The 27,561-nt window shown below is 37.0% G+C and overlaps 1 protein-coding gene across 7 annotated transcripts in view; it reads left to right on the top strand.

The window, feature by feature from the left end:
• The window catches only part of mrtfba (myocardin related transcription factor Ba), a 233,184-nt gene extending 209,974 nt beyond the window's left edge, over nt 1–23,210 (top strand). For 6 of the 7 annotated variants that reach the window (XM_059979310.1, XM_059979308.1, XM_059979309.1 and 3 more), the window contains 9 exons: nt 2,841–2,972; nt 3,998–4,263; nt 5,949–6,105; nt 10,193–11,227; nt 13,471–13,611; nt 15,217–15,375; nt 16,859–17,002; nt 17,858–17,918; nt 19,238–23,210. In XM_059979310.1, the coding sequence (XP_059835293.1) occupies nt 2,841–2,972; nt 3,998–4,263; nt 5,949–6,105; nt 10,193–11,227; nt 13,471–13,611; nt 15,217–15,375; nt 16,859–17,002; nt 17,858–17,918; nt 19,238–19,776 (2,634 nt within the window). In that variant the 3' untranslated portion in view covers nt 19,777–23,210. The remainder of the gene's footprint in view (nt 1–2,840; nt 2,973–3,997; nt 4,264–5,948; nt 6,106–10,192; nt 11,228–13,470; nt 13,612–15,216; nt 15,376–16,858; nt 17,003–17,857; nt 17,919–19,237) is intronic. The other variant, XM_059979311.1, reaches the window with a different exon arrangement.
• Nucleotides 23,211–27,561: the final 4,351 nt, after the last annotated feature.

Raw genomic sequence — 27,561 nt, 5'->3', positions numbered from 1 at the left:
TGTAGTCTTTCTGCCCTCCTGCTTGATTTGATGGTATCTACTGGCTCCCCCATCTTAGTGTTCTTGCATAATTCTCTGCTGCTCAAAAATGTTTCTAACATGACAATATCAATTAAACATTGAGCTGTTGCACTGTAGAGAACACACTGGACTGGAGAGAGTTATACAACATGAAAAGAAAGTGGGAAACACCAACTTCCCAGTATCAAAGGGAACCTGGACCCAGTGACAGAGAAAAACATAACTGATATGGAACATATGAAACATGCCAATAGGTTAAATGATTTAAAGTTGGCAGTCTGGTAGCCTTCTTGCAGATTGGATACAGCTCTTTCACTCTGAAATTACCCACTGATAATTAGATTAACCCTTGGCTGTCTTGCTTGTTCTTGGTGTTGTCTGTTGCTGAGATGATCATTGCATTGTTGACCACGTGGTCAGGTGGATACTTGAGAATAGGAATCAGATGAAGAACAGATATGATGCCTGATATATAATGTAGCACCCAAATTTTACAGTGGATGGGGACTGAGATCATTTGTGTACTTGTCCTTTGCGTTGTTTTTGTTTGAGAACATTGCAAGGATCTTTAAATTATATAAAACGGAAGTCTCCTATAACTTTTAGATCTGATTTAAGACCAGTGAAATTCAGCACCTTCAAAGGTTACATCTCCCCAGAAGGGATGCAAACGAAATAAACTATTTTTTGCTTTCATATTATTCAAAAATTTAAACAACTGTGCATGTATAATCCCAGGAGTAGATGTTTCTTTCTCGTGAGGGTGGATTAATACACAGGCCAATGGAACCTGTGCCAAGGGCACCCAGCCCCAAGTACAACACTGCCATAATGTAGAAAGGCTGGATCACTGTGATATTTTGCAAAATCACCTGTCTGAATACTAATTTAGTGTATTCAATAGGCCTATTTCTTTCTGTTATCCTATTTCAGTGGATTTGGACAGATGAGGAGATGGAGGAATGGCCAGTGGAAATGTTTCTGCAACTTATTAAAAGATCCTTTTTATTGTATAAAGCTTCTCTTTGAAAGACATGATTACCATTAAAGACTGGTTTCAGTTAAAAGCTTTTGGTATCAAAAAACAAGTGAACCTAGGTTTAAGGTGAGAAGCAGGAGAATTAAAAGGGGATCTGAGAAGTATTTCTTTTACATAGAGTGGTTGATATCTGGAGAAGAGTTGGTAGAATTAGATGTAATTAGAATGTTTCAGGGGCATTTATGTAGACAAGGCATTAGAAGGATATGTGAACAAATGGGAAAAGGATCGGCATTGATGGGGGTGTCCTGAAGAATCTATTTCTCTGCTGTACATCTTTATGATGGAAAATTGCCAGATCTTCTGGGGAGTAACAAATATATTGTATTCTGAATATTATTAAGAGTTGGTCAAATTCCTGTATTTATGTATTATGTAGAACCACAAGTTCTGGATTCTATCTTTGATTAAAAACATTTTAAGACCGTAGGATAGGTGCTTTGCCTGATGTATTAGAAAAATATTTTGCTTTGGCATTTGAATTCGGTCTCTCTATATAAAAGGTCTGTCCTTGTGGAGACACCCAATTTCAATTTTAAAAAGAATGGAAAAAATACTGTTGGGGTGCTCTGAAATTTTGTTCTTTTACAAATAAATTTCAGGATGTAGAATACTCACCGAAATATCATGGAAACACTACCAGTATTATGTTAAAATAATTTTTTATTGCATGTTAAAGCTATATTGTGTAAAGATACAATGGTATAAACCTGTTTTTTTCCCTACAGTATTCTATAACTGAAGAGCAATTGTTTATTTCTGGATGAAACACAGTAGAGATAATTTCAAAGTCATCCTGAATTAAGTGCATTCCCAAATTAACATCATGTTTGTTGCACTTCAGAGGTTTGGACCTCAGCTTTATAATTTGGGGTTCTGCAGATCTGTGCCAATCTAATCTCCTTGTAAACCATCGAGTTCCTCTCATGGATAGAGTCCATTCGTGGTATTTAATCCCAACCCAATGCCACTCTCCTGACACCACCACTGACAAGAGCCAATCTCCTGTTCTTGATTTGCTTTTGTTCTTTCCTCCCTCCTAGACCAAGTGCTAGATTCTTCCAATTTCCCTCCTCTACTAGTTGTGAAGAAGCATCCCAGCCCCCATCCACATTTCCAACTGCACAGCTGCTGCTCAGGATCCTGTAACCATCAATGTCTGAAAGGTGTACCAGGGTGGGTTAGTTTCTGAAAATCTTCAAGCCTTTGCTATTTGGAGCCAAGGCCCAAAGTGGTTATTGGTGCTTATTGCTGTGTCAGTCTGGTGCATTTATCAGATTAAACAAAAACTTATGGATGAATGTGTTTGTATTTAATCTTGTTTCAACAGTTGAAGTGGATATTTTGACTAGAAGGCAATGGAAATGAGAATCTTTTAAAAATCTACCATCAGAAAAATTGTATTAAAATTAGAGCCAATCAATTTTTTTCAGGTTTACTCCCTTGAAGTAACATCAGAAATTCAATACCTAAAATATATAGTATTTTGATGAACAAAACAATAAAGTACTATGTGATTTAGAGCTCTATTCATTTAAAGTACAAAAGAACCCAATTTTAAGATAAAAGTTTTCACCTGAACATCATCTTTAAACATCCTAGTTTATCATTTCATTATAGAGATGTTTTTTTTCCATAATGACAATTTAATAATGGTACTTCAATGTAAACATTACTCTGCCTAACCTTTCTTCACTGTCACCTAATCAGAGAATCTTTTGAATAGGAGATGCTTTCTTTTTGTATATTTGTCAAACTTGATTTTTCTTTTTTTTTCTAGTACCACCCACAGCCAATGCCTGACTTCCTGAAACCTGCCCCTCTAACTGACCAACAAAGTATGCGTTCTGTAACTATCACACTATCTACAAGTACAGCTTCCTCAACAAAGACAACTCCAACCCTAGTTAAGGTAGATTCAATCCTTTATCATGTGATTTATAATGAAGACTTCACTTGTTGGGAGATAGTTGCTGAACTGTGTAAGGATTACTGAAATTTCCATTTGCAGATCTATCCATTCATCTTTCTTTGGCTTTGTATCATCTTTTGCTGAATAATACTCCCATGAGCATTGAGATATTTTACTAAGTCAAGCAATTACAGTATTTCAAGAAGTGGGGTGCATGCTCCCATTATTCTAGAGCAGTGGGTTTCTTCTTTTGTCTACTGAATAATTTATAATCAGAAGATACTGGAGTAATGGTACAGAGAATTGTATAGATATTATAAAGATGTTTGTTGATATTGAACATAACAATTGTAGTTATATGAACAAAGAAAAATCATGCATTATCCTTTCTTGGTAGTGACTTATCTTGCATTGATAAACTGGGAGTTTAAACTAGCAGTATGACACCAGCCCCACAGGATAATGTAATAGAGACACAGGAGAAAACACTCCTAACAAAATAATGATTTCATTCCTAAGTGCTTGCAGGAATATGGGATAAACTAGCAAGACTTTCCTTTCCTGCTCAATGTGTACAGTTCACAGCTTTCAAATATGATTTCCGCTATAACAGAAGATTAACATATTGCTGTTTTCAGCAGTGCATCTCTAAAGTAACATATTAGGAGTGTAATAATTAAAATTTCTGTTTGTTAGATTATGGGGTGTATACACATTGCATTGGAAATGAATGCTTAGTTCTAAAAGTAGACTTTATTTTAGAAAAGATTTCTTTGACTGTGGTACTCCATTAGTGAAATTATTATTGATCATGTGAGTAAAAATGATGGTAACTCAAAGTGTATTTCTCATTTTATGAATGCCTCTAGTTTTAGAATTTGGCAGTCTTCTATCCCACTTGATCTAATGTTAAGTATAAATTGAATTACAAATGAGGTGCATTTTATTGTGTTATGTTTTATGATTAAGATTGCGATTTGTGATTCTCACACACTAATCTGGAATTGACATCAATTTTACACTAGCAAAGTCAATGCAAAAGTGCAAATGATAAGAACCGCAGCAAGAAAAACAAGGATCCAAAACCCAGGGTGAAGCAGCTCAAGTACCACCAGTATGTCCCACCAGACAAAAAACATGAGAAAATTGAACTTCCCATGGATACAAACTATTCCCGTCTCCTGCAACAGCAGCAGCTTTTCCTCCAACTGCAGATCCTAAGTCAACAACAGCAACATTACAACTATCCAGCCATTCTCCCTGCACCACCAAAGTATGTAGCCAAGTCCAGGTGATTCCCTTTCGTATCTCCTTTTAAAAGTGCTGTGCAAATTTGCTCTCGATGTTTTTCCCACTTGTATGTTTCTGCACCTTCAAAAGATTTTCTTGTAGTTATTTTCCCCAAAAGTTTCCCATTGTCGCAAAATAAAAATCCTGCCTCAGCCCAGAGTCAAATCATAGATAAAGGTCTGATTTTTGGATGAAGGCAATTTTGTTATCATTTTTGTGCATCTGAGGATTATTAGAATATACTTGGATCATATATTCACCCAGCTTCTTGAAGGTTCTGTAGGAATATACAACTGAAGCAAATATCTGCATGCCAGTTATGCATCCTTTTTTTTGCCATTTTCACTTTTTGTTTCTGAAGGTACCAGTTTTTGTTAGGATATAGTAGTTGCATGACCTACAGTTATAGTCATAGTTAAAGGAAACAGTGGCATTTAGATACAGAGAGCTCTCCAAGTTACAACTCTGTGATCTTCCTCTACTCTAGAGCAGAACTACAAGGATTATAACAGACTTTCTGGGGTGTTACAAAAAATCTACTGGAGGAAATCAGTGGATCAGGTAGCATCTGTAGAGGGAAATAGACAGTTGACATTTGGCTTGAGGCTCTTTATCTGGAATAAAGTAGAGAGGAGATAGCTAGTATAAAGAGGGGATTTTTTGGTGCTGGAATTACAACAGATTTTACTATGACGCAGTTTAGGTACTGCACCAGGGAGGTTTGTAGAGGAGATAGTGATTATGTTGGACAGAGCTAGGCTGGTCTTGTGATAGGCCACAATAGGCAGGGCCAGTCTTGCAGTCCTGCCACACCTGAGTCCAGTAGCAAAGTCTGGATGGTGACTGTAAGGCATACAATGGCTCTGCAGCTTTCAACAAAGGTCGGAGACATTTAGAAATATGAAGTAAGTAATGTTTTAAAAGAAGATAAATCAAAAAGAAGCAATAATTCAAAACATAAAAAAATTAAAAACTTGCCTTCCCTTTTATGCCTGAATCTGCGGGTCTGAAATCTCCAGTGGAGTTCTGAATCCTATGCCAGATCTGAATTGGTGTAGTATCTGAAGGTAATGCTGGGAATTCTTGAGTAATACTGGGCCCTGCTTTTGGACTCCATGTGCTTCTGACCAGCCAGCATTGCTTGCATAGCGCCATGTATTTCCACTGGCAGCTTGACTACCACTGGAGGCTCAAGCAGCAGGTTTCAAGTGAATGGCAAAAGGATCAAAGTTAAATGAAGAGAGCTCTTTTATGTAATAATGACTTGAAATTCATTGTTTAAAAGTATGAGATGTATGCAAATTCAATGATATAAAGAAAAGAATGGCAATATTTAGTAAGGGTTGTTGCAGGTGCAGCTGTATCTCTGCTACAGTATTCTATAATCCTTATTGGGGTGCAATAATCATGATAACTTTAACTCATTGAGGTAACAGAGACTGCAGCAGTCTTATACAAGTTTGTAGTTGCACCTACTACAGTGTTATCTGTTTCCTCTTGATCAAATGACTATTTTTATCATATTCACATAACAAATTAAACAAAAAGAGATCTTTAATTGACAAGCACTTTGATCAAATACAGAATGCACCCTAAATAAAGGATTATTGATTTTGTCATGTGAAGAATTCTGAGTTAACCAGATTATTGTTTTACTTTGGTTATTGTACCTGTACCCTTGTCTAGATCATCTAATGATAACCAGAAATCCAGCAATCTATCCACATCAACTACACTGATTAACAGCACACAGACATTGTCATCGTCATCACATGCCACAAGACCCATCAGCACACCATGCAGAAAGCTGGGAATCCTTCCTCCTAACTTGGATGATATGAAGGTAAAATCATTAAAAAGTATCCAAAATGTATGTTGTCTACATAGAAAAAATTCTGATGAGACGTAAGGTTATATTTCATTTGTCCTTGCTATTTTCTGTATTATGTTTATAGAGAAGCACACACACATAAAGATTAACTGCTGCAGTGTAAATTAGGTTGCATAAAACCTGTCTCCAAATGGTCCTGTCAGCTGTACTTTTAACTTAAACATCTGTTTTCTATTTCTTTTTATATGAAGTATACTATTTTGAAGGAAGCATGTTTCACTTGAAGCAATTGCTTTCACTATGAGGTAATTAATATGTGGCTTGTGGAAAACATACTGTGCTTGTGCCATTATGAGTAAAGGCTGTATGGTGCAGTACTGCCACCTCCTGTGTGCTTCCAGCCAACAAGCTTTTACTTCATTTACTTGATTGACTTGATTTAATTGTTATATAACCCTTTCACTGTATCTTAGTTTTATTAATTTATATTTGGACTCTGCTGATTGTCAGAATACTCATACTTAAAGCAAATACATTTTTGATAATAATAATATAAGAATTTGAACAGGTGTATGCTATTTGGCCTGTTGAGCCCGCTCCTCCATTCAATAAGTTCATGTTGTTCCCCACAAATTACATATTAATTATCTCACAGTGAAAATAATTGCTTCCAATGAAACATGCTTGAATCATAATACTGCAGGAGTAACAATTCACAAAGAATTTATTCAAAAATGTCCAAAATTGCCTAGTTCACAAAAAGCAGGAGAAATCCAATCTAAATACTACTCCATCAGTCAAATATCAATCATCAGCAAAGATGTGGATAGCCTCAGATGGCACTTATGCAACAATAATTTGCTAACCAATCCCTAGTTTTGGTATCAGCAATACTACTCAAGGCAACCCTGTTCTAAACATAGATTACTATCAAGCTAAATTCTAGGATGAAGTGAAAATTACTGCCCTTTGCATCAAGGTAGTACCTGACTGAATGTGGTATCAAGGTGTATTAGTAATGCTAAAGTCAACGGGCATCAAAAAGGTTTAAATCAAATTTCACGCAAAAGAAGATTGTTGTGGTTATTTGGAGCTCAGTCATCCTTGATGATAAACTCAGCTATCATCAGTTCCATCATAATGTCAGAAATAGGAATTTTAGTTGATTCAATTCTATTTGCAACTCAATAAATGAAGTAGTCCATGCCTATGTACTGTAATTCTTGGACCAATGCTCAGACAAGGCCTGGTAAGTGACGGGCAATATTCGACACTCAAACCACTGTTGTACTCTTACTGAGTCCTACCACTACCAACTTCCTGGGTGGTCACCATGGACTGGAAATTAACAGAATCACCCACAAATAGCTACAACTAATGTCTCAAAGCCTCTCCAAATACAAGGCAGGACTGTGATGAAATTCTCCCCACTTCCCAGGTGAATGCAGTGTTAAAAACTCATGAACTCAACATCATCCATAACAAAGCAGCACTCTTGAATCAATCCCATAAACATTCATTCACTCTCTAACCAGTGCACAGCAGCAGCAGTGTGTACCATCTACAAAATGGACTCCAGTTAGTCAGCTAGGCTACTCTGACAGCATTTCCCCACCCTAACATCTCCACAGCTTGGAAGGGCAAAGGCAGCAGGTTTGGAGGAATGCCACCAGCATGTACACTGTCCTGACGGAAATATATTGCTGGTATTTCGATGTCAATGGGTGAAAAATCTACACTTCCTGCTCAACACCAGTGTGGGAGTACATTCATCAGAAGAATTGCTGCAATTCAAGAAGGTCACTCACTGCCACTTTCTAGAGAGAAGTTATAAGTGGGCATGCATGGCTAGCCTTGATAGAAATGTCTAGATCCTGAAAAAAAATGTATAAATTAAAAATAAAATAGATCTTTCTTTATCTCTTAAAAAAAATAACATTTACTTAATCCATTGTAATTTCCAATATGTTTTTGCTTCCAGTTTTGTATCATTAATCATCTTCAAAAAACAGCCTGTCTTGAGGGAGCGACCTTCCCATTTCCAACTTCTCCTGTCTAAGTTCATTGAATGCTTTGAATCCTTCAAAATCCATGCTCTTCTTACCAGGAACTACAGTAAACTAATTCCAATCTGATATTTCCTGGCATTCCTGATCCCACTCGAATCGATCCTCCTTTTGTTTTTCCACCTTTTAGCTTTGGTGTCCCCTGTGAAATTATCCTTCATCTCTTTTGGTATCTCCTTCTATATTTGTCAGTAGCATCCTTAAACATGGCACTTTTTCAAATGCATGCTAATGGGATCTGGATCTGCCACTCCAGAACCTTCCTTATTTTCGGTACCATTCTGACAAACACCATGTTGATTATACAGACAGATACTAAAATATCAGCAAAATTCTTTAATCTATTCAAGACAGCTATGTATTTCAGTACAAAAAGTGGTTATTATGCTAATTGGAAATTTGCTTGTCTTGTTTGTTAGTTTCTCTGGGCAATTTAGGAATGTCTGTCCTGTCTATGGTGCATCAGAAGATGCTTTTTACCTGTCTTTGTTAAGAGAGGTGTATATATAGAGCAAGATATTTTTAGAGTTAAAGGGCTGTAGAAGCAGAGAGGAAAAAGCAGGTTCCGAAAGCTGGAGAACATAGAGAGAAGAGATTCTGTTCTGTACAGAGAAAGATATAGCATTTTGTGTGTTGCTTTGGATTTCTAGCATTTGTAGAATCCCTTGTGTTTAAGAATATAAAGGAATTCTGTTAAATTAAGAAAACTAACTTAATTAAGAAAGTGATCTATGTTAATTATTTTATAGGTGTGTGTTATTCCCAATTGAACAGAATAATTTGATTATGGCTGTATATAAAAGCAGCATAAGATTTTTTTTTAAAGCCACACTTCACTCAGTAGGATCTCCAATGATTGAGAAATATGAGAAAATACACGAGAATCCTGTTGAGTTCATAAGTTGGTGGTCTGGAATGTGAATAATTTTACAAAAATTTATTTACTTAACGATACAGCCCTTCAAGCCACGGCCCCCCAGCAACCCTGATTAACTCTAATCACAGGACAATTTACAATGACCAATTAACCCACCCAGTACATGTTTGAACTGTGGAACGAAACCAGAGTTTCCAAGGGAAAACCCATATATTCCATAGGGACGATGTACAGAGACTCCTTACAGAAATGGCACCAGATTTGAACTCTGGAACACCCTAAGCTGAAATAGCATCATGCTAAGTACTATGCTACTGTAGCACCATGTATCTACCAGTTTCACGGCCACTCAACTTCTGTTTTACTCTAGGATATGTAGTAATGCTCTTCCTCCAAGCAGATATAGCTCTAAGATTGACTACTATGTCATCTCAATATGCAGATTGTAGGCTATAGGTAGTTGATGGTATTGAGCCAGGTGACATAATATTTGAGGACAAAAACAATGAACAATAGTGAGAAATTAGCACAGAATTCCATTATTTTAAATAATGAACTGGATAAGAGTTGAACTTCTTAATTAATTATAATCCAGTTCTTATTGTGTATTGAGTAGATTATGGTAAATTTTACAAATAACTTGCTATGTTTTGTTGTTAATTAACTTGTGAAGTAAATGACTGGCCATTTGGGCGGCAGAGCTGCTTCCAAGCCTCACCAAATTGTTTTTGTTTTTCTATGGCATCACCGACAAGGTCAACAATTTTTGAGATTTGATGTTGAATCAATTCAGCAGCCAGCCATCCAGATTACAGTGGATCTGGACTCACATGTAGGACAGACTGGGTTAAGGCAAGAGAATTCCTTCCCTTCAGAGCTCTAACAAATGACCATTACTCTTGCTAGCTTCATTCCTTTTAAATTCAATACTTAAAATTTAAATTACCTTGTGGCCATTGAGGAATTAGAATTCGTGTCTCTTTTATTTATAACACATCCCTCTGCCTTAGTAGTCTTGATATTTAATCATTACGCTATTTAGGATCAATTCATGTCTGAGGATTCCCTTAAGTATTGATTAAAATATATATTCCCTCTAGTTTTAACTTGAAAATATCTATCCTGCTAATTGATGACTCTCTTGATCTATGTGTAGGTGGCAGAACTCAAGTTGGAACTGAAGCTGCGAGGACTTCCAGTATCTGGTACTAAAGTCGACCTTATAGAGAGACTGAAATCATATCAGGACCTTAGCAACACTCCTATTGCTCCGGCTGTAGTAACAATCTCCACCTCTCCTGTTACAAGAAATCAGACAACTTCGACATTTCCTAGTGCTGCTCTTAGTAGTGCCACAGTGACCACAGAGGCAGCCATTACAGCAATGTCAAACAGCTTACAATTTCATGAGAATTCAGTCTCCCCAACTCCCAACTCGCCAGCTCCTTCAGAACAATCTAATTTGAGTACTGATGATAGCAATCTCACAGATATGTTTACTGAACTGGTGACCATGGTGTCTCCTTCACAACTTGCAATCCACACTTCATCTGCAAATATGACAGTTAATGAAGACAGCGCAGGGGTGAGCAACACTGCAAGTAATGCTACTGTTCAAGGTGTTGATTTATCAAATGCAGATACCGATGTAACAGAGAAGGACCGTAAACTGCAGGAGAAGGAGAGACAGATTGTAGACCTCAAGAGGAAGCTGGAGCATGAACAGAAGCTGGTGGAAGAATTGAAGATTCAGTTGGAAATTGAGAAACGGTGCCAGCATCAGCAGTCTGTGACTGTGAATCAGAAACATTTGAACTCTTCAATAAAAGAAGAAAACACTCTTTCCAATTATCCTAATTCAGGGCAGCCCACGGCTGTTCCCAACCTATCCTTAGGCCTGCCAACCATTACTAATGCTGGGACACAGAGCCAGAATTTCTTAAAAGGACATACCTTACTTGTGAAACAAGAAGGGCCTGTGGTGACTATTGAGCAACAGAATGTGGTCCCACAATTTTACGTAAACCCAACAAGACAAGCGCCAACTACAGTTATTGCTCAGGGCCAGCCTCATGCTTTAGTGACCACTCAGACAGGAACTGAGATTTTGCTCCCATTGGCTATTCAAGCACAGAATTCAAATCTCTGCAGCAACTCTCTGCAGTTACAAACAAGACTTGTTAATTCACAGGTTGGTAAATTGGTATATTATTGTAAGGGAATCAAGGTACACTGAAAAACTTGGTTTTGCATGCCATCCCTAAAGATCACTTCATCACGAGTATGTTGAGGTGGTGTAAGGGAAACACGGGCAGACAATAAGGTGCAAGGCCATGACGAGGTAGATTGTGAGGTCAAGAGTCCATTTTATTGCACAAGGGATCCATTCAGTAATCAAATAACAGTGGGATAGTAGCTAGCCTTGAGCTTGCTGGTACTGTATGTGTATTTTTTAATCTTCTGCCCAAAGGTAGGGAACCGAAATGAGGATGGCCAGGGTAGGAGGGGGTCTTTGATTTTATTGGCTGCTTTACTGAAATAGCAAAAAGTATAGACGGTTTCTGGCTGGTTTTCATGATGTGCTGAGCTGTGTTACTGGATTTTGTTTTATATCTGCAATTTATTAAACTAACATACAGCATTGTAGGACAGTATGTGATAATCATTCTAACCAAAGAGACAGCACCAAATCAGCTGCAATAGTCATTTATTTTCAGGGTTCATATAATCTAGTAAAAGAAAGTATTATAAATTCAAATGCTGGATTATTCCTCTTAGTTTTAAAGTAAACTATAATTTTTAACCCGCTCACATTCAATGTGCTTCAGAAGATCAAATACTCTTCTTCTTATTCCTTATGTTGGAATTTCTAGAAATTTGACTTTAGGCACTTGTGTTGCACTAATCAGGTGCTGCAATATGGTGTTAGCACCAAATCAGAAGTCACAAAAATAAGTTGTGAAATTGGAACATCTTTATTGAAATTAATATTGTTTTTCTCCTCTTTAAAAATGCTAAAACCCAGTAGCATTGCTTCAATCTAGTGCTGCTTTCAAGACAGGTAGCCAAAGGTCAAAGCTTTTTATGAGATTGCACCAGAGGATGTGGTGTAAGTTGAATAAGATAGATAGATAGATACTTTATTCATCCCCAAGGAGAAATCCAACATTTTTCCAGTGTCCCATACACTTATTGTAGCAAAACTAATTACATACAGTATTTAACTCAGTATAAATAAGAAATGCATCTAAAATCACCCTCCCAAAAAGCATTAATAAATAGCTTTTAAAAAGTTCTTAAATAGTTTACTAAAGATAACATTAAAAATATAACATTGATTTCTTGTGGATATATTCTTCATTTTATTGTGAATTCAAAGTCGCTTTTTTGACGTGTGTACAAGTATACACCCGGTGGTTACTCTGTTAGGTACAGGAGGTACCTAATAAAATGGCCACTGAATGTATTTCTATATGTTCCTGGTCTTCTTCTGCTGTAGCCCATCCACGTCAAGGTTTGACGTGTTGTTCGTTTAGGGATGCTGTTCTGCAAAGTGCTGTTGTAATATTTCCATCACCTTCCTGTCACTTGAACCAGTTCGGCCATTCTCCTCTTGACCTCTCTCATTAACAAGGTGCTTTATCCACAGTGTTAGCCGCTCTCTGTATATTTTTGTTTTTAGCACTATTCTCTGTAAATTCTAGAGTCTGTTGGGTGTGAACATTCCAAGAGATTAGCAGTTTCTGAGATACTCAAACCACCCTGTCTGAGCATTACAATCATTCCACCATCAAAGTTGCTTAGATTACATTTGTTCCCCATTCCAGTGTTTGGTCTGAACAACAACTGAACCTCTTGACCCATGTCTACATGCACTGAGTTGCTGCCACATGATCAGCCGATTCGATATTTGCATTAACAAGCAGGCGTACCTATTAATGAGTGTAGGTACAACAGGTTCAATGAAAACCCAGCACGTAATCAGTAATTATTTATGAGGCCCTTGAGTTGTGTGCTTTTTGATTGTTTTAACATTTACCATTTCTAAATTTTAAAGAAAGCCTGTCATGTTGATGGCCCAGTCAAAAGTGGAATGCAATGGGGAAATGTAGTCCCAGTCTGCTAATTCAAAAACACGATTTACTTGAATTTATGTTTATAGAAATCCTGTTGTTTTAATGCTGGTTTTGAAATAATTTGGGTGAAATGCAGCAGTATATTTGCAGCATTGCAGCAGTATACCCCTCTCCTGATGAAGGGTTTCGGCCCGAAACATCGTCATTACCTCCTCCCATAGATGCTGTCTGGCCTGCTGAGTTCTGCCAGCATTTTGTGTTTTTTATTTATTTCCAGCATCTGCAGATTCACTCGTGTTGCCCTAGTATATTAAATTATTCAGTTTTCACTGACAGCCTGTAAATGTTTATTTTTCAGTCCCATTCACAAGTCCAAGCACCTGTCCCTGTGCCTGTCCCTACATCTGCACCTGCACAGGCTTCAGGCTCTCCAGAGCAACCACAAACACAGGATCCTGTGCCTCAACATAGTTTAACCCAGAATGCACAGATGAGAAAGGTTTGTAACAAAAATAAGCTTTGGCAACAATTTAATATTTGAGTAATATTGTAAATATATTGTTTGATTAAGCATTTTTGGTTTACAGAATTCATTACGGGTTATATGTAAAGAGTACTTGAATGGCTTATGTTATTATGCCATGACGTTATATGTATGTGCCTCACTAAAGTAAAGCAAAGAGTAGACACATTATCTATGGGCTGTCCTGTTTTCTTTTGATTTGTTTTTAATTACAAAACATAATAAGTGGAGTACAATATGTGACTTTATTTTGACTTAGAAAACTGCACGTTAGAAAACAGGACACAATCTGTACCTTCCCAGGTGAAATACTGCTATTTTGAGCTGACAATACAAAAACCTCTGACTGCTGGTCCAAAATTGAAATGACCTATTCATATCCAGCCCTGTCCTACCAAGTGACCTATGCTTCTTTTAAAATAAATTGGTTCAAAATTATAAACATATTAGAGTAACTAAGCTATTTTAAAACTGGATGTCATCCACATTTTGTATTACTACCATGGGACAGAATATTGTGGTCAGATTTGATTTTAACAAGGTTGTATATAAAAATCATACGGTCACATTTGTTTTGTATTTGGCAAATTCATTACCTGCCATGTGGCAGATGATTATTACAGTAATAGCCCCAAAACATGTAATTTCTGAAGTCTTCACCAATCCTACTGAACTCCTGTTAGACTCCTTCCCTCCAGCCAGTCCTATGCCAAATTGGTCTTATTGATGCATATAGCAACAGCACTCCCAAGCACTCTGCACTTTCCAACGACGCTTTCTTAAAGCATCTACCTTTGTGTTATTCTGTCCCATTGGTCCCTAGCAGATGGAACAGCAGTAGCCTAAGGTAGACTTGCACTTGGTTTTATTATTAACATCACTGTCCAGGAAGATATATTAGAAATTGCCCTTGTACCTAATAGCTTCAACAAATTGAATGTTAATTTTGGAGTGTCACTGATTCATAAGACTGCGAGGTCCTCAGGCATATCTGAAGCTCACTTTGCTCACTGCAGCCCTCTGCGTTCCCTGCTTCACATCAAGTGGGCAGTCAAGAGGTCACAGCTTCCATCAAGATTGTTTTGGCCATACCCATCTGATGGAGCAAAACCCTGCAACCTGATCATGGAGATGATTGTATTCTCAAATCTTATTATTTTCAGTTTTCATCCACAATCAATAGACATTTAAAAATAAGGAGTGTGCTGTACAATTTTTGTGCTATTATCTGTTTTTAAATTGGATTCTATAAGCTGTATGAATGCATCTTGTTACTTGCAGTTTATGCAGACTACTAAGACGGGTATATGACTACAATAGTACATTTTTAATATGGAAACATTAGCATAGTTTACTGCAATATTTTTCCATTTTAATCATAACACGTTTTATTGGTTAATGAGTTACACTAGATTCATGAATGCTGAATTCTGGAAATGTTCTAGTTTCATGGTTTGCTGAGTTTCCAATTTAAAGGTATATGTTCAAGTATACCAAATCTCATTTAAGGAAGGAACATTTGTTTTTTTTGTTTGATTCAATAGGAATGATATCAACCTTACTAAGTTTTATAAATTACAGGCTTTTACATCCACATCAACACCAAATGTGTTTCCTAGCCACATTCAGACAGCAGCACCAATGCAACAGTGTTTCATAAACACTTCAGCGGGCAATGTGTGTCAACCAAGGACAAGCAGTATAAATACTCTTCACAATGGACCCACTTCTACACAAAAGGTAATTGCAGAAGTAAAGTGGCAGGATCCCATTTTTTTTAACCATTCTGTTAAATATTTGCACATTTTTCTCATTGGAGTAATTAATTTATTTTCTGTAATGGACTAATTTACGAATTATCACCTATGGATAGGATATCCTTTGGGATAATTGTTTAAAAATGTGAACTGTATGAAAATCAAAAAAGAAAATTTAAAATAAAGCAAAAAGCCCAGCATCTTGTATATATAAGCCTCCTGATCATCTGTGGGCTTTAGGGAAATTTATTACTGGGTTGCTTCCATTTTCTTTCTGGCATTAGGGGCAGCAAACTTAACCATGTTTGCTTTGAAAATCACAGTTCCATTTCCTTTGGATGTCTTGCTTCTGTTCGTTTTATTTTAGTGTATACTTTAAAAAAAAGCTTTAAGGAATTCTAAAATTACTAATTGTTATCAGGTTTGCACACTTTTAAAAGCTTTAAAGAAAATTGAGTTATTGTATGTTTTAATTGATCATTATTAGTAAACAGAAAAATTATCCCATAAATTATACTTAAGTAAAGCTTGGAATATAGGGTGCCCTCAGGACTTTGGCAGACTTTCAGATTTTATGGACTTTTGGATACTACTGTTAAAACATCAATACACTTTTAATTCACTTTTTTCAGATGCTATACAATTGCATAATAGTGTTTTCCAGTGACCCAGGGAAGGAAACAAATCTAATGGGTTTAAAGGATCCAGTAAATTGAAAATAAGTCCGGGAAGAGGACACCAATGAACTTAAAAGAACACAGAATACCTAACTCCGAGTTTAAAGGAAATCTGTTAAAGGCAGGGGTTGCCAACCTTTTATTATTCCATGGACCAATATCATTTACCTTGGACCCCAGGTTGGGAACCCCTGGTTTACTTGAGCCAGATGTAGAATCAGCATATCAGAATTTCCAAACAATGGGGTTGTCAATTATTGGAGTTTGAATAATTAAAATGTGGACTGTATTTTATAATTCATTGCATTGAAGTCCTAGCTGTACTCGGCTACCTATGTTGGACAAATCAGATCATTCCCAACACTAGACCCCAAAGCAGACACTCTATTTCAAGCTCTATGACAAAAGATTGCCAAGTGGAAAGTTTCAGGATGATCTCAGAGTCCTCTTAAGCAAGTTAAATATATCAGGGTCATTCAAAATGGAGATGGAGCATTCCAGAGAACCTTCATTATTTCCTGTGCCTTCAATGTGCTCTCCATCACTGCAATGGGGGGATGCATTTGCAGTGGAGGGATTGCCTAAGAAGATAATGTGTATATTGCAATTAACCTGTTGTGAAATCCATCACTGGAGTAAATAATGATAATTTTCAGTTTATAACAGAAAGTCATTGCATTTCCATACAACGTGCTAATTAGTAATCAGGAGAACATTTCTAAGGTAGGATTCATACCTAAAGATTGACTACATGTACTAAACTGCATTCTTTTATCAATATCTCTACAGTCTGGACCATCTACTTCACCTTCTCAGTCCCAGCAACCATTTACAATCCACTCCCCAGTCTTTAGTAACTCCGTTTCAAAGACAAAAGATCCTCCTCGGTATGAGGAGGCAATCAAGCAGACTCGCAATCTTAAACAGCAGGAGGTAAGAAGGATCCCATAAATAATAATGTGTTATACTTGGCTAACAATCCAACATTAAGTCTTGGGAATTATATTGCTATTAAGACAGTGCTTTGAGGGATGAAACGTACAAGCTAGTCTTTTGAGAAAAACAGTAGATTTACACCTTGCTTACTTAAATAGAGATGCGTAGACTGGATTCATTTGATTTGAAAGCAAAGCCAAATTTTTTTTGAAAAATAAGATTAGAGTGAATCAGGAAGAGGAAGCTGCCCCCTTGCCAACCCTCCCCACCCACCATCCCTAGCTGGAGAAACATCCAACATTGAGCCCTTGGCCTCCTAAGTGAGACTGGACATCCAGGAATAGCAAGTGACTCTCCCTGAATAGCTCCATCAGGTCAGTTTTTAAAAAACACTCCCATTGGGAAATCATGAGAAAATTCATCAGACTGTGCAATTAACATATAAATTGGACTTGTAGGTGGAGGCAAAATCTTTCCAATTATTTAAGTAACTGTAGGATGTCTTTTGCACTCTGCCTGATCTTCTATTGATCCTGATATAGTTACTATTCTATAGATTTGCTGAGTATGCCCACAAGAAAATGAATCTCAGGATTGTAGATAGTGACATATGTACTTTGATAATAAAATTTACCTTGAACTTTGGATGTTGTGCTGAGGAAGATAGAAGAGCTTGCCAGATGAATAATGTAAAATGGGACAGACGGTTTTCTTCTTCCTGATTTAGTGCGACTTCCAAGTTGTGTCGCTGCCTTCTAACCATATGGTATCTTAAATTACTTTGCACAAGCACATGAGCTTATTATGTAAGAAGTGAGAGTAAACTAATGATGCCATCTTGTGTTTTTATAGGTTTTCAATGCACACAGTCAGCAGATGGATGACCTTTTTGATATCCTAATTGAAAGTGGAGGTAATGTGAATTAAATATATTGATGTCATGATCTGACTAATATACTGGCAGCATGTGAGAATATGGAAGGTTAACAATTTAAAGAAGTTGGATTACTTATATGAATACAGTCTTCCTCATTCTATTACACTCCTTATAGAACTCATATTCAGTTAACTTCCACTTACCCAGAACTGGAATTCTAGTGAATAGATGATTCTGGCCTTTATGTTTAATTATTAGATGCAAGCACAGCAACACCCAAAATGATTAAACGATGTTAGGCTATTATAAACCATGAGGGGCAAAAAGGCATGGGATATTTGACAGGCTAATACATGTATAAACAGACAATACTTCAAACCCTTACGCTGCTGCAAGTTCTTAAACATTCATGTCATAAAGCTGTCCACATGGACAACCACTTCAATTATGATTCATGTCATCATTGTAATCTCATTCATGGACAGGGTTCTCATGTAAATTGATGACATTTTTATAATTCTTGTTCTCATTTTCACAAATCATAATTAGAGCAATGATTTTTAGATTGGGAAAGCTGCAATGAAAGGATATTGTGCTATGTTGCTCAATGGATACTTCTACATTTTCTTATTTTTCTAACATTTTACAAGTTCTTATTGTGCGAGATTCAAACAATTATTGAAAATGTACACACCAAGTCCATTATTGAGAGCATGCTCTATCTAACTCAAATTACATTGTACAAATTTTCAATTTAATTATTTTTCAGTTACCTGAACAATAGAATCAATAGATTTTTTTTCTTTTGTCCCAGTTGAGAGTAATAGAGCACTACAGCATGGAATCATGTTCTTCAGTCCATCCAGTCCATACTGAACTATTATTATTATGGCTAGTCCCATCGACCTACACCTGGACCATAGCCCTCCACACCCCTCCCATCCACGTACTAGTCTAAACATCTTTTAAATGTTGCTATCAAACCCACATCCTCCACTTCAACTAGCAGCTCATTCCATACTCACACCACCCTTTGAGTAAAGAAGGTCCCCTCATGTTCCCCTTAAATATTTCATCTTTCACCTTTAGCTTATGGCCTCTGGTTCTAGTGTCACCCAACTACAGTGGGAAAAGCCTGCTTGCATTTACATTATCTATACTCCTCAGAATTTTGTATATCTTCTGTCAGATCTCCGCTCATTCTCCTACACTCCAGGGAATAAAGTCCTAATCTATTTAACTTTTCTCTATAACTCAGGTCCTCGTGTCTCAGCAACATCCTTGTAAATTCTTTCTGCACTCTTTCAATCTTATTGGTGTCTTTCCTAACTTTACCATTTCTTGTTGTGTAACAGAGATTTCACCAATTATCAAGGAAGAATCATTGCCTGCTGCTAAGATGAGAGCTGTTGTAGCCAATATCTCCTCCTTGCCTGTAAACTCAGCATTGTCTCGACCACCACCAAGAATTCAGATGGCTCCTCTTCCAATGTCACTAGAATCAACAAATAATCTCACTATTAGTACAGAAAATCAACTGGAGGCCTTTCTGGATGATACATTGTCATCTGGTGGCAATACTTCTCAAATGACGGTCAACCAGGAGAACTCAGATTCCCTTGCTTTAATGGAGGACCTTCAAAATGATCTACTGAATACATCCAGTATTCTGGATCAACATCATTCTGTAATGGACCCCTGTGATGTGCAGTTCTCTGCAGACAGTTCTTGCCTGAACTTGGACCTCCCCGACACTAATTTGGACAATATGGATTGGCTGGATGTGACAATGCCAGGTTCAACTACAGGACTCACTCCTGTTAACAGTGCTGCTCCTAGTGTGTTTTCCACTGATTTTCTGGATGGTCCTGATCTTCAGCTACATTGGGAGTGATACAACTAGACTTCCAATACTCAAGCAAAAAGAGTATGCTTTCTTAGTGTTGTGTGTCAATCATCTAGCAATGGTTAGTACTCCAGTAACAAGACAAGCCAAGATGAGATTATCCAGTATGGTCCACTTGAATGTCGGCAGAAAGAATGAGTGATGAAAGAAATGATAATTCATGTCAAACTGGCAGTCTCATAGTCTAGCCATATTAAGACTACTTATTTTTATGTCACATTTATTCTAGTGTCAGTGGTTAATAATTACTGTTGAAATTGAAAAGAATTTCTTCATGCAAGTTCGCTTTTCTGTGGGTGGCCTGAGCCAAAGTGCATGGTATTGTGGAGTTTATTACACTGGCTGGTTCAGTGAATTCTTATCAGTCTGCGTGAAATGTTTCATTCTTTTGAAGCAAGAAATGTTTTTGAACTAATTAACCTTTTACTACTTTGTACATTTTGTTTTAATGCTCTTTCTGCAATATGCTCATCATGTTATTGCATTAAGATGATAATTGCCCAGAGCCAGGGCAAAGCTATTGTTTATAACGACCAGGGAGACTAAAACTATGGCATCTTGGGAGTTTGTGTAGTTTTTTTGGGTCACTGATTATTCTGCAAATTAAGTGAATGTCATTTGTCAGAGGCTCTTCTGTTTTTATGCAAGCAGATAACCCATGACGTCTCCAGTCTGTACATTTAATACTAATTAATTAGGCTGTGATTTCAGCTTTCTGCAAGTCATTCTGTCAACTTTCATTTCTTGTCATCTTCATCAGTTTGTAAGATGGATAGCATGCTTGACCCTCTGTAACATTTAACCAAGATAAAATGAGTTATTTTAGTACCACTTTTCCCACATTTTCTAAAGTTTGGGTCTATTGAACCAATTGTAAGGATTCAACATTATTTACATCCTTGACCTGTGCTTTTAAACATACTGACCCCACTGAGTCTTCAATGGAGACAGTACCAAACTAAACAAATGTGACAGTGTGTTAGTGCTAACTTAATACATGCTTGTGTATTTACCAAAGTGTGGTAGTTTAACAATTAACTTTTAAGATGCACCTTCTGGGGGAAAAATTGGGAGAGCCTTATTTTTATATAGGAATGAGGGATTAAAACACCTCATTATTGGCATATAATATCCCCCTTATTGGGGATGAGGCTTTGTTTGCTCCCCAGATAAACAGGATTTGCCAAATACTTGGTAAGTGAAAACAAGTGTAATGCTATAATGCAATGTAATACTTTGACATGTTGTGTGTCCTTACAAAGGAATTGATGTTCACTATTTAGCCAAAGGGTTTTTAAATATAGAAGGTACAGATTTTATAAATCAGAGAAAAACTGCAGTTTTAAAAATTAAAGCAGGGGTTACAGTTTTGAGAAGGACTATATTTTCTATATTTTACAAGTAAATTAAATTAATAAATTTATAAATACAAAAGGAAATGCCTTTACCAGGAGAGATATCTATCTGCCCTTCAATAAGTTTTCAGATGAATCCATTAGCAGATTATGTACTGATGATTCATGTAATACTGATCAAATTATGCCTTTAATAATGGTTTGTATCAGGGTTAAATATTAGGGATGGGAATTTAGGATTGTTTTGTCTTCTGAAATGTGCTGCAAAATACAATTTAACAAGTCACAGGTTTGAATGTATATGTTTAAAGTACTGATGATTCCCACAGTGAGTCTTTATTCTTGTTGCATTGGGATTATATTTACATTGGGTTGTTGACTAAGCCCATTGTCTAGATTTATAACTACATTTAGAAATTAAACTAAAAGCACAGAAATGATTGAAAGCCAAAAGTTTAAATGCCACAGAATGTCTTGTCAAAGGAACACTCATTATCAGTTTTTCCTGTATATTTTGCATACCACTGAAATTTGAGGTTGGTAATGTGATAAATATTACTGTTCAAGAAATATGAACCACTCTTAAACTGCACTTAGTACCGCCATAATTAAGGCAATTCTTTTTGTTCAACTTAGAACTCGATGTCTTGCTTTGTGCTTGGTAACGTTATCCCTCCCACCCTATTGCCTTTTGCCTTTACACATGCACATGACCTTTCATAGGAAATCTGCTCCCATTTAATTCGCCAGTGTTGCACTTAATCAGCTTTAAGAAAATAAAAATTCAGGTAACTAAATCCGCCGGATTCCTTGCCCATCATTTAAAGAAAAAGACCAGTCTAAGACTTTAATAATAGCACAACTTATATTATGGATTAATGTCCAAGATGCAAATTGAAATTGCAACGCAGGCATAATGGATAGATTGAAACACCAATATGCTATGTTGATGCACTACCACACACATTTAATGAAAGTTTCCCCAGTAAAAGTATGACTTAAAAGCCAAAGAATAGTGTGTGATAGTATTACATAAAGGTAGAGATCAAGGAGACCTAATTACACATTGACATCATGTTTGGATAGATGACTGGTATCCATCTGAAAAAGATAATAGGTTGGTAGTCTTGCATGCCTGTGTTAAGTAAGGTTCAATCTTTGAAAGAAATATGAAGGGTTCTTATACTTTGGTGATGAAATGTATTAAAGTTGTAACGGATTAATCCCCTAATGCAGTTACATTATAAATTCCATACAAGATCATTTATTATTTATAAATTATTAACCATGATTGACCTCCTGATTTAGAAGGGCTACAGTGTCCAATTATTTGCGATTCCACACAGACATGCCACATTTTAGCCAGAAATGAATCCAAATTACAGCAGCCTGCTATAATTCCAAATAGCATTTTATTTTTAACCCATGCTGAAATAAAAGTTTGCCAATTAGAAATCAAATTGTAGACAAACATGCAGAAAATTTAGTGTATCTTTGTTAAAAGTATAAATATACTAAACTATAATTCTGTATATGGGCAGCTTCAGGAATTTTGAGACTGGCTAAAACAGAAAGTACTGACCTACACTCCTTTAAATTAAACTATAAATAGCTTTGATAATCGAGCAGTTACCAAAGAGAAAACAATGCATTTTATCCCTTTTTGAGTTTTAAGTGCAACTCCATAACTGAATGACCCCTCATAAAAAAATTCATAACCTTACTTTGTTAGCATCTCAGTTTAGTTTGAAATTGGTTAAGTTTCCAGAATTGAAAACTTGTATGTTTTAGCACTAGATATTTGATATAGCAGATGGAGGTTCAGGAAAATAGTGTGTTTGTCACTATCAAACCATTATGCCTTTTTCAATACTGTTTGCACCCAGTGAAATTCCATATCATGTTCAAATTCATGTTTGCACATTTGTATATAGGTGATGCATATTTTTATATGTGTAGTACATTTATTGACGAGCTTTGTAAATATTGGCAGTGTTGTAGTTACTAATGACATGTATCAGCAATTTTGCATTATTGCTGTTTCAATAAAATGTTATTGTCCTGTGACTTGCTATGCAGTTTATTAAAGAGGCCATGGTAAAATTCAGAAATGTTTGAAACAGAAATCTCATGCTATTCCTGCGGCACTAATTACTATTTTATATTCAGGTATGTAACAAACTGGCTCTGTGTGCATCTGAAAATATAGCCCAAGGGCAAAATGATAGGGCCACTTGTGATCTGAACTCTATATTATCTTTCCCATACACTCATACAGTATAAATAGGATAACAAAAAAATCGTAGTGAGGATGGATCCAAATTGCTATTTTTTTTAAATTGGGAACAAACAATTGACATTTCTATTGATATATTGAACAATTGATATTTCTAGGGTTTCGTATCTTAAAATTTCTCAGTGAACAAACACAGCTTCATCAGCCCATGTTGGTGTCACTTCCTGGTTGGCCTTTCACCCTGCCTGGACAAACACTCAAATTGAACTATTTCAAATTTTCTCCGTGAAATCAGACATGGGTAGTGAATTGTGAAGTTTGTAAAATTGAGCTTCCCAACCTGAAAAGCCAATACACTGGGAGGTGAGGTGGGTACTTGGTGGAAGTAGTGCCTGCATTTTAGTGTTTTTAGTGATGTGTTGGAGGGGCCTCAGCATTTTATTTGGACATTCTTTTGGCTTTTATCTTAAATTCACCTGTGTATCTTTACAGTTCAATACGGATGACTTATGGCTCATCGAATTTGACATTCATAAGACACAGGAACACATCTAGGCCATTCTGCCCATCAAGTGTGCTGCACCATTAAATCATGGCTGATCCATTTCTCTCTCAACCCCATTTTCTTGGCTTCTCCCTGTAACCTTTCACGCTCTGACCAATCAAGAATCTATCAACAGCTGCCTTAAAAACACCCAATGACCTGACCTCCGCAGCCACCTGTGGCAAAGAATTCCAAAGATTCATTGCACTCATCTCTGTTCTTAATCCCTGTTTTCTAAAGTTGTGCCCTTTGGGTCTAGACTCCCCTATAATAGGAAACATTCACTCCATCTAGAGGCCTTTCAACATTCAATAAGTTTGAGTGAGATTTCCCCCCTCATTCTTCATTCTAGTGAGTACAGGCCCAGAGACCTCAAACGTTCCTCATATGATCAATCTTTCATTCCTGGAATAATTTTTGTGAACCTTCTCTGTAGTCTCTCCACGTCAGCATATATTTTCTTAGATAAGAGGGCCAAAACTGCTCAAGTGGGGCCTCACCAGTCCCTTTAAAGCCTCAGCATTACATCCTTGTTTTCATATTCTAGCCTTCCTCAGACTGACTCAACCTGCAAGTTAACCTTTAGGGAATGTTGCATGAGGACTCCCACTTCCTTTTTGCACCTTGGATGTTTTAAATTTTCTCCATTTAAGAAATGGTCTACACTTCTATTGCTGCTACCAAAGTGCATGACCAGACACTTCTTGAGATTGTATTCCATCTGCCACCACTTTGCCCATTCTCCAAATCTGTCTTAAGTCCTTCAGCAGACTCCCTTCTTCCTTAACACTAACTGCCCCACCTACTTTCATATCATCTGCAAAATTGGCCACAAAGCCATCAATTATGTTATCTAAATCATTGACATACAATGTTAAAAGCGGTCCTAATACCATCCCCTGCAGAACCCCACTAGTCACCAGTTGCCAATCAGAATTCCCATTCCCATTCTTGGCCTCCTGCCAATCAGCTATTGCTCTATCATGCTAGTATCTTCCCAATAATACCATAGGATCTTATCTTGCTAAGCAGCTTCCTATGTGATACCCTTTCAAAGGCCTTCTGCAAACCCAATTATCCACTGATTCTTCTTTAACTGTCCTGTTTATTTCCTCAGAATTCCAACAGATTAGTTGGGCATGATTTTCCATTGAGGAAACCTTGCTGATATTGCCCTGTTTTATCACGTGCCTCCTAGTACCCCAAAACCTCATCCTTATAGACTCCATCTCTTCCTAACCACTGAGGTCAGGCTAACTCTCCAATACTAATTTCCTTTCTTCTGCCCTCTTTGAAGAGGCGAGTGATATTTTCAGTATTCCAGATCTCCAGAACCATGCTGGAATCTACTGATCCTTGAAAGATTAGTGATAATGGCTCCACAATCTCTTCAGCTATCTCTTTCATAACACTGAGGTGTAGCCTATCTGGTCCAGCTTACTTACTTAAGACTTTTCAGCTTCCCAAGCACCATCTCCAGAGTAATAGCAACTTCACTCACTTCTGCCTCCTGCTGCTCTAGAACTTCTGGCATACTGCTAGTGACTTCCACAGTTCATCCATTTCCTTGTCCTCCCATTACTAATGCTCCAGCATCATTTTTCAGTGGTTCAATATCTACTCTCATCTCTCTCTATATCTGAAAAACTTATTTTCTTTCATATTAATGTCGAGCTTACCTTCATATTTCATCTTTTTCTTGTGGTTCCCAGTCCTCTGACTTCCCATTAATATTTTACTCTGTGGTATGCCCTCTCTTATGCTTTTACGTTGACTTCCCTTGTCAGCCATGTTTGCATCACCCTGCCTTTAGAATACTACTACTTTGGGATTCACCTTTTCTGCCTCTTCCAAATTGCTCTCAGAAACTCCAGCCATTCCTGTTCTGCCGTTATCCCTAAGTGTCCCCTTCCGATCAACTTTGACAGCTTCTGTATTGTGCGTCTGTAATTCTATTATGATTATGGGCCATTTTCCTTAAGCTCCCTGATCAAGTCTTGTTCATTACACACCATCTCATAGGGATTCCACACATCTCTCTTGGGATCCATAATCAGCATCAACCTGATTTTCCCAATCTACTTGCATATTAAAATCCCTGCACATCCACTATTGCAACATTCCCCTTTTGACATAAATTTTCTATCTCCCATTGTAATTTGTAGCCCACTTCCTGGCTACTGTTTTTTCCCCATTATGCTCCTGTATGTGTTTGTCCTCTCTGTGCATCACTTTTCATTGCTATCCACTTTGAAATAATGTTATAGTGTCAAATAATAATGTAATTAAAATTTGTAGGGTTCAGATCCCACAATGGATGCTTAAGGGACTATCTCCATGTTCCTCTCCAACCATGCCCAACTACTTTCTTCTACCATCTAACATAGAAACGACATGGTTGATTCAGATACTCACTAATGTGCTAACCAGAAATGAACAATTTTGGTGAATCACACTTTCTGGTCTTGTGGATCAGGGTTTTGCACTCATATAGGAACTATCTAAGTGTGATGAACATTTCTGACTCTACTAAGCTTTCAGGCAGTTATTTATTATTATTTTAAACTGGGGAAAGAGAAATGCCCTTAATTCCCCTGTAATGCTCAACTAAATCTTCCCTTAGGCTTGTATGTCCCAAAGTATCCTGTAGCATTCTTGTAAATCTTAAAATTTGTAATATAAGACCATTGTTCACAAATTTGGTTGTTGGCAGGCAGCTCTGCATGGGCCTGACGGATTTTTACTGCCCTGGATGTTGTAAATGTCATAGCTGGATGTCACAGCACGCATGGATTATATTCATAGCCTACATACTGGAATCTTTGCAGATCTTGCTACATAGGTGCTGATGGCCACAGTGTACATAGAATGGAATTAGCCCATATGATGTATATTCTACACCTCACCCCCATGGAAACTATTTTCAACAGCTATGCTGGCACTCATGAAACTTTTTAAAGACTTTTTAAGGTTTGTGATACTTCCTAGTCTACTGGTTTCTGCAGGCAATTGCTTAAGGGAATCAGTCATGTTACATTTTAAAGAAGCAAAGTGCTATCAATATTTTTTTGATCTAATTAATTACATTTTTTAGATATTTATACATATGTTACAATCTAGGCATTTCTACTTCTGGACAATTTTTGACAAGATTCCATGCTATATGGGAAAAGGAAACCTCCAAAAATATTTTAACCAATAAAAGATTCAGACAGCCAAGTGTCATTTCCATCAGTTGAAAGAAAAACCCCAAGCTGCAAATGTGAAAATTGCCTGTCAAATTAAAATACTGTCTCTTATTTTGATGAAGATATTGAGCAAGATGACAGCAACACTTTGTATCATTTTCCCATTTCAGAAAACAATGCAGTAGTGATATATTTCACATGACAACCTACTTGGACTGTTATTGCATGGGCCAAATTTATATTAAGAGAATTTGCCAGTATCATTGTAAAGCAAGAAGTACATCTACCTCAGATAACCCAATCCCCAAGAGTGGTACATTACCTTAGCAGGTGTGGGCAGAAGGTGCCTTGGTTGTTGATTCAATTATTTCTTCATACAGCTTCACTAGAGGCAAAGTATCTGCATCATCAATGGAATTCATCAGGCTCTATGGGTGCCTCTGATTTCTG

The sequence above is a fragment of the Hypanus sabinus genome, chromosome 9 (genome assembly GCF_030144855.1).
Source record: "Hypanus sabinus isolate sHypSab1 chromosome 9, sHypSab1.hap1, whole genome shotgun sequence".
Taxonomy (NCBI): domain Eukaryota; kingdom Metazoa; phylum Chordata; class Chondrichthyes; order Myliobatiformes; family Dasyatidae; genus Hypanus; species Hypanus sabinus.
Note: the sequence above shows the minus strand (reverse complement) of the source record. Positions and strands in the feature narration are given on the sequence as shown.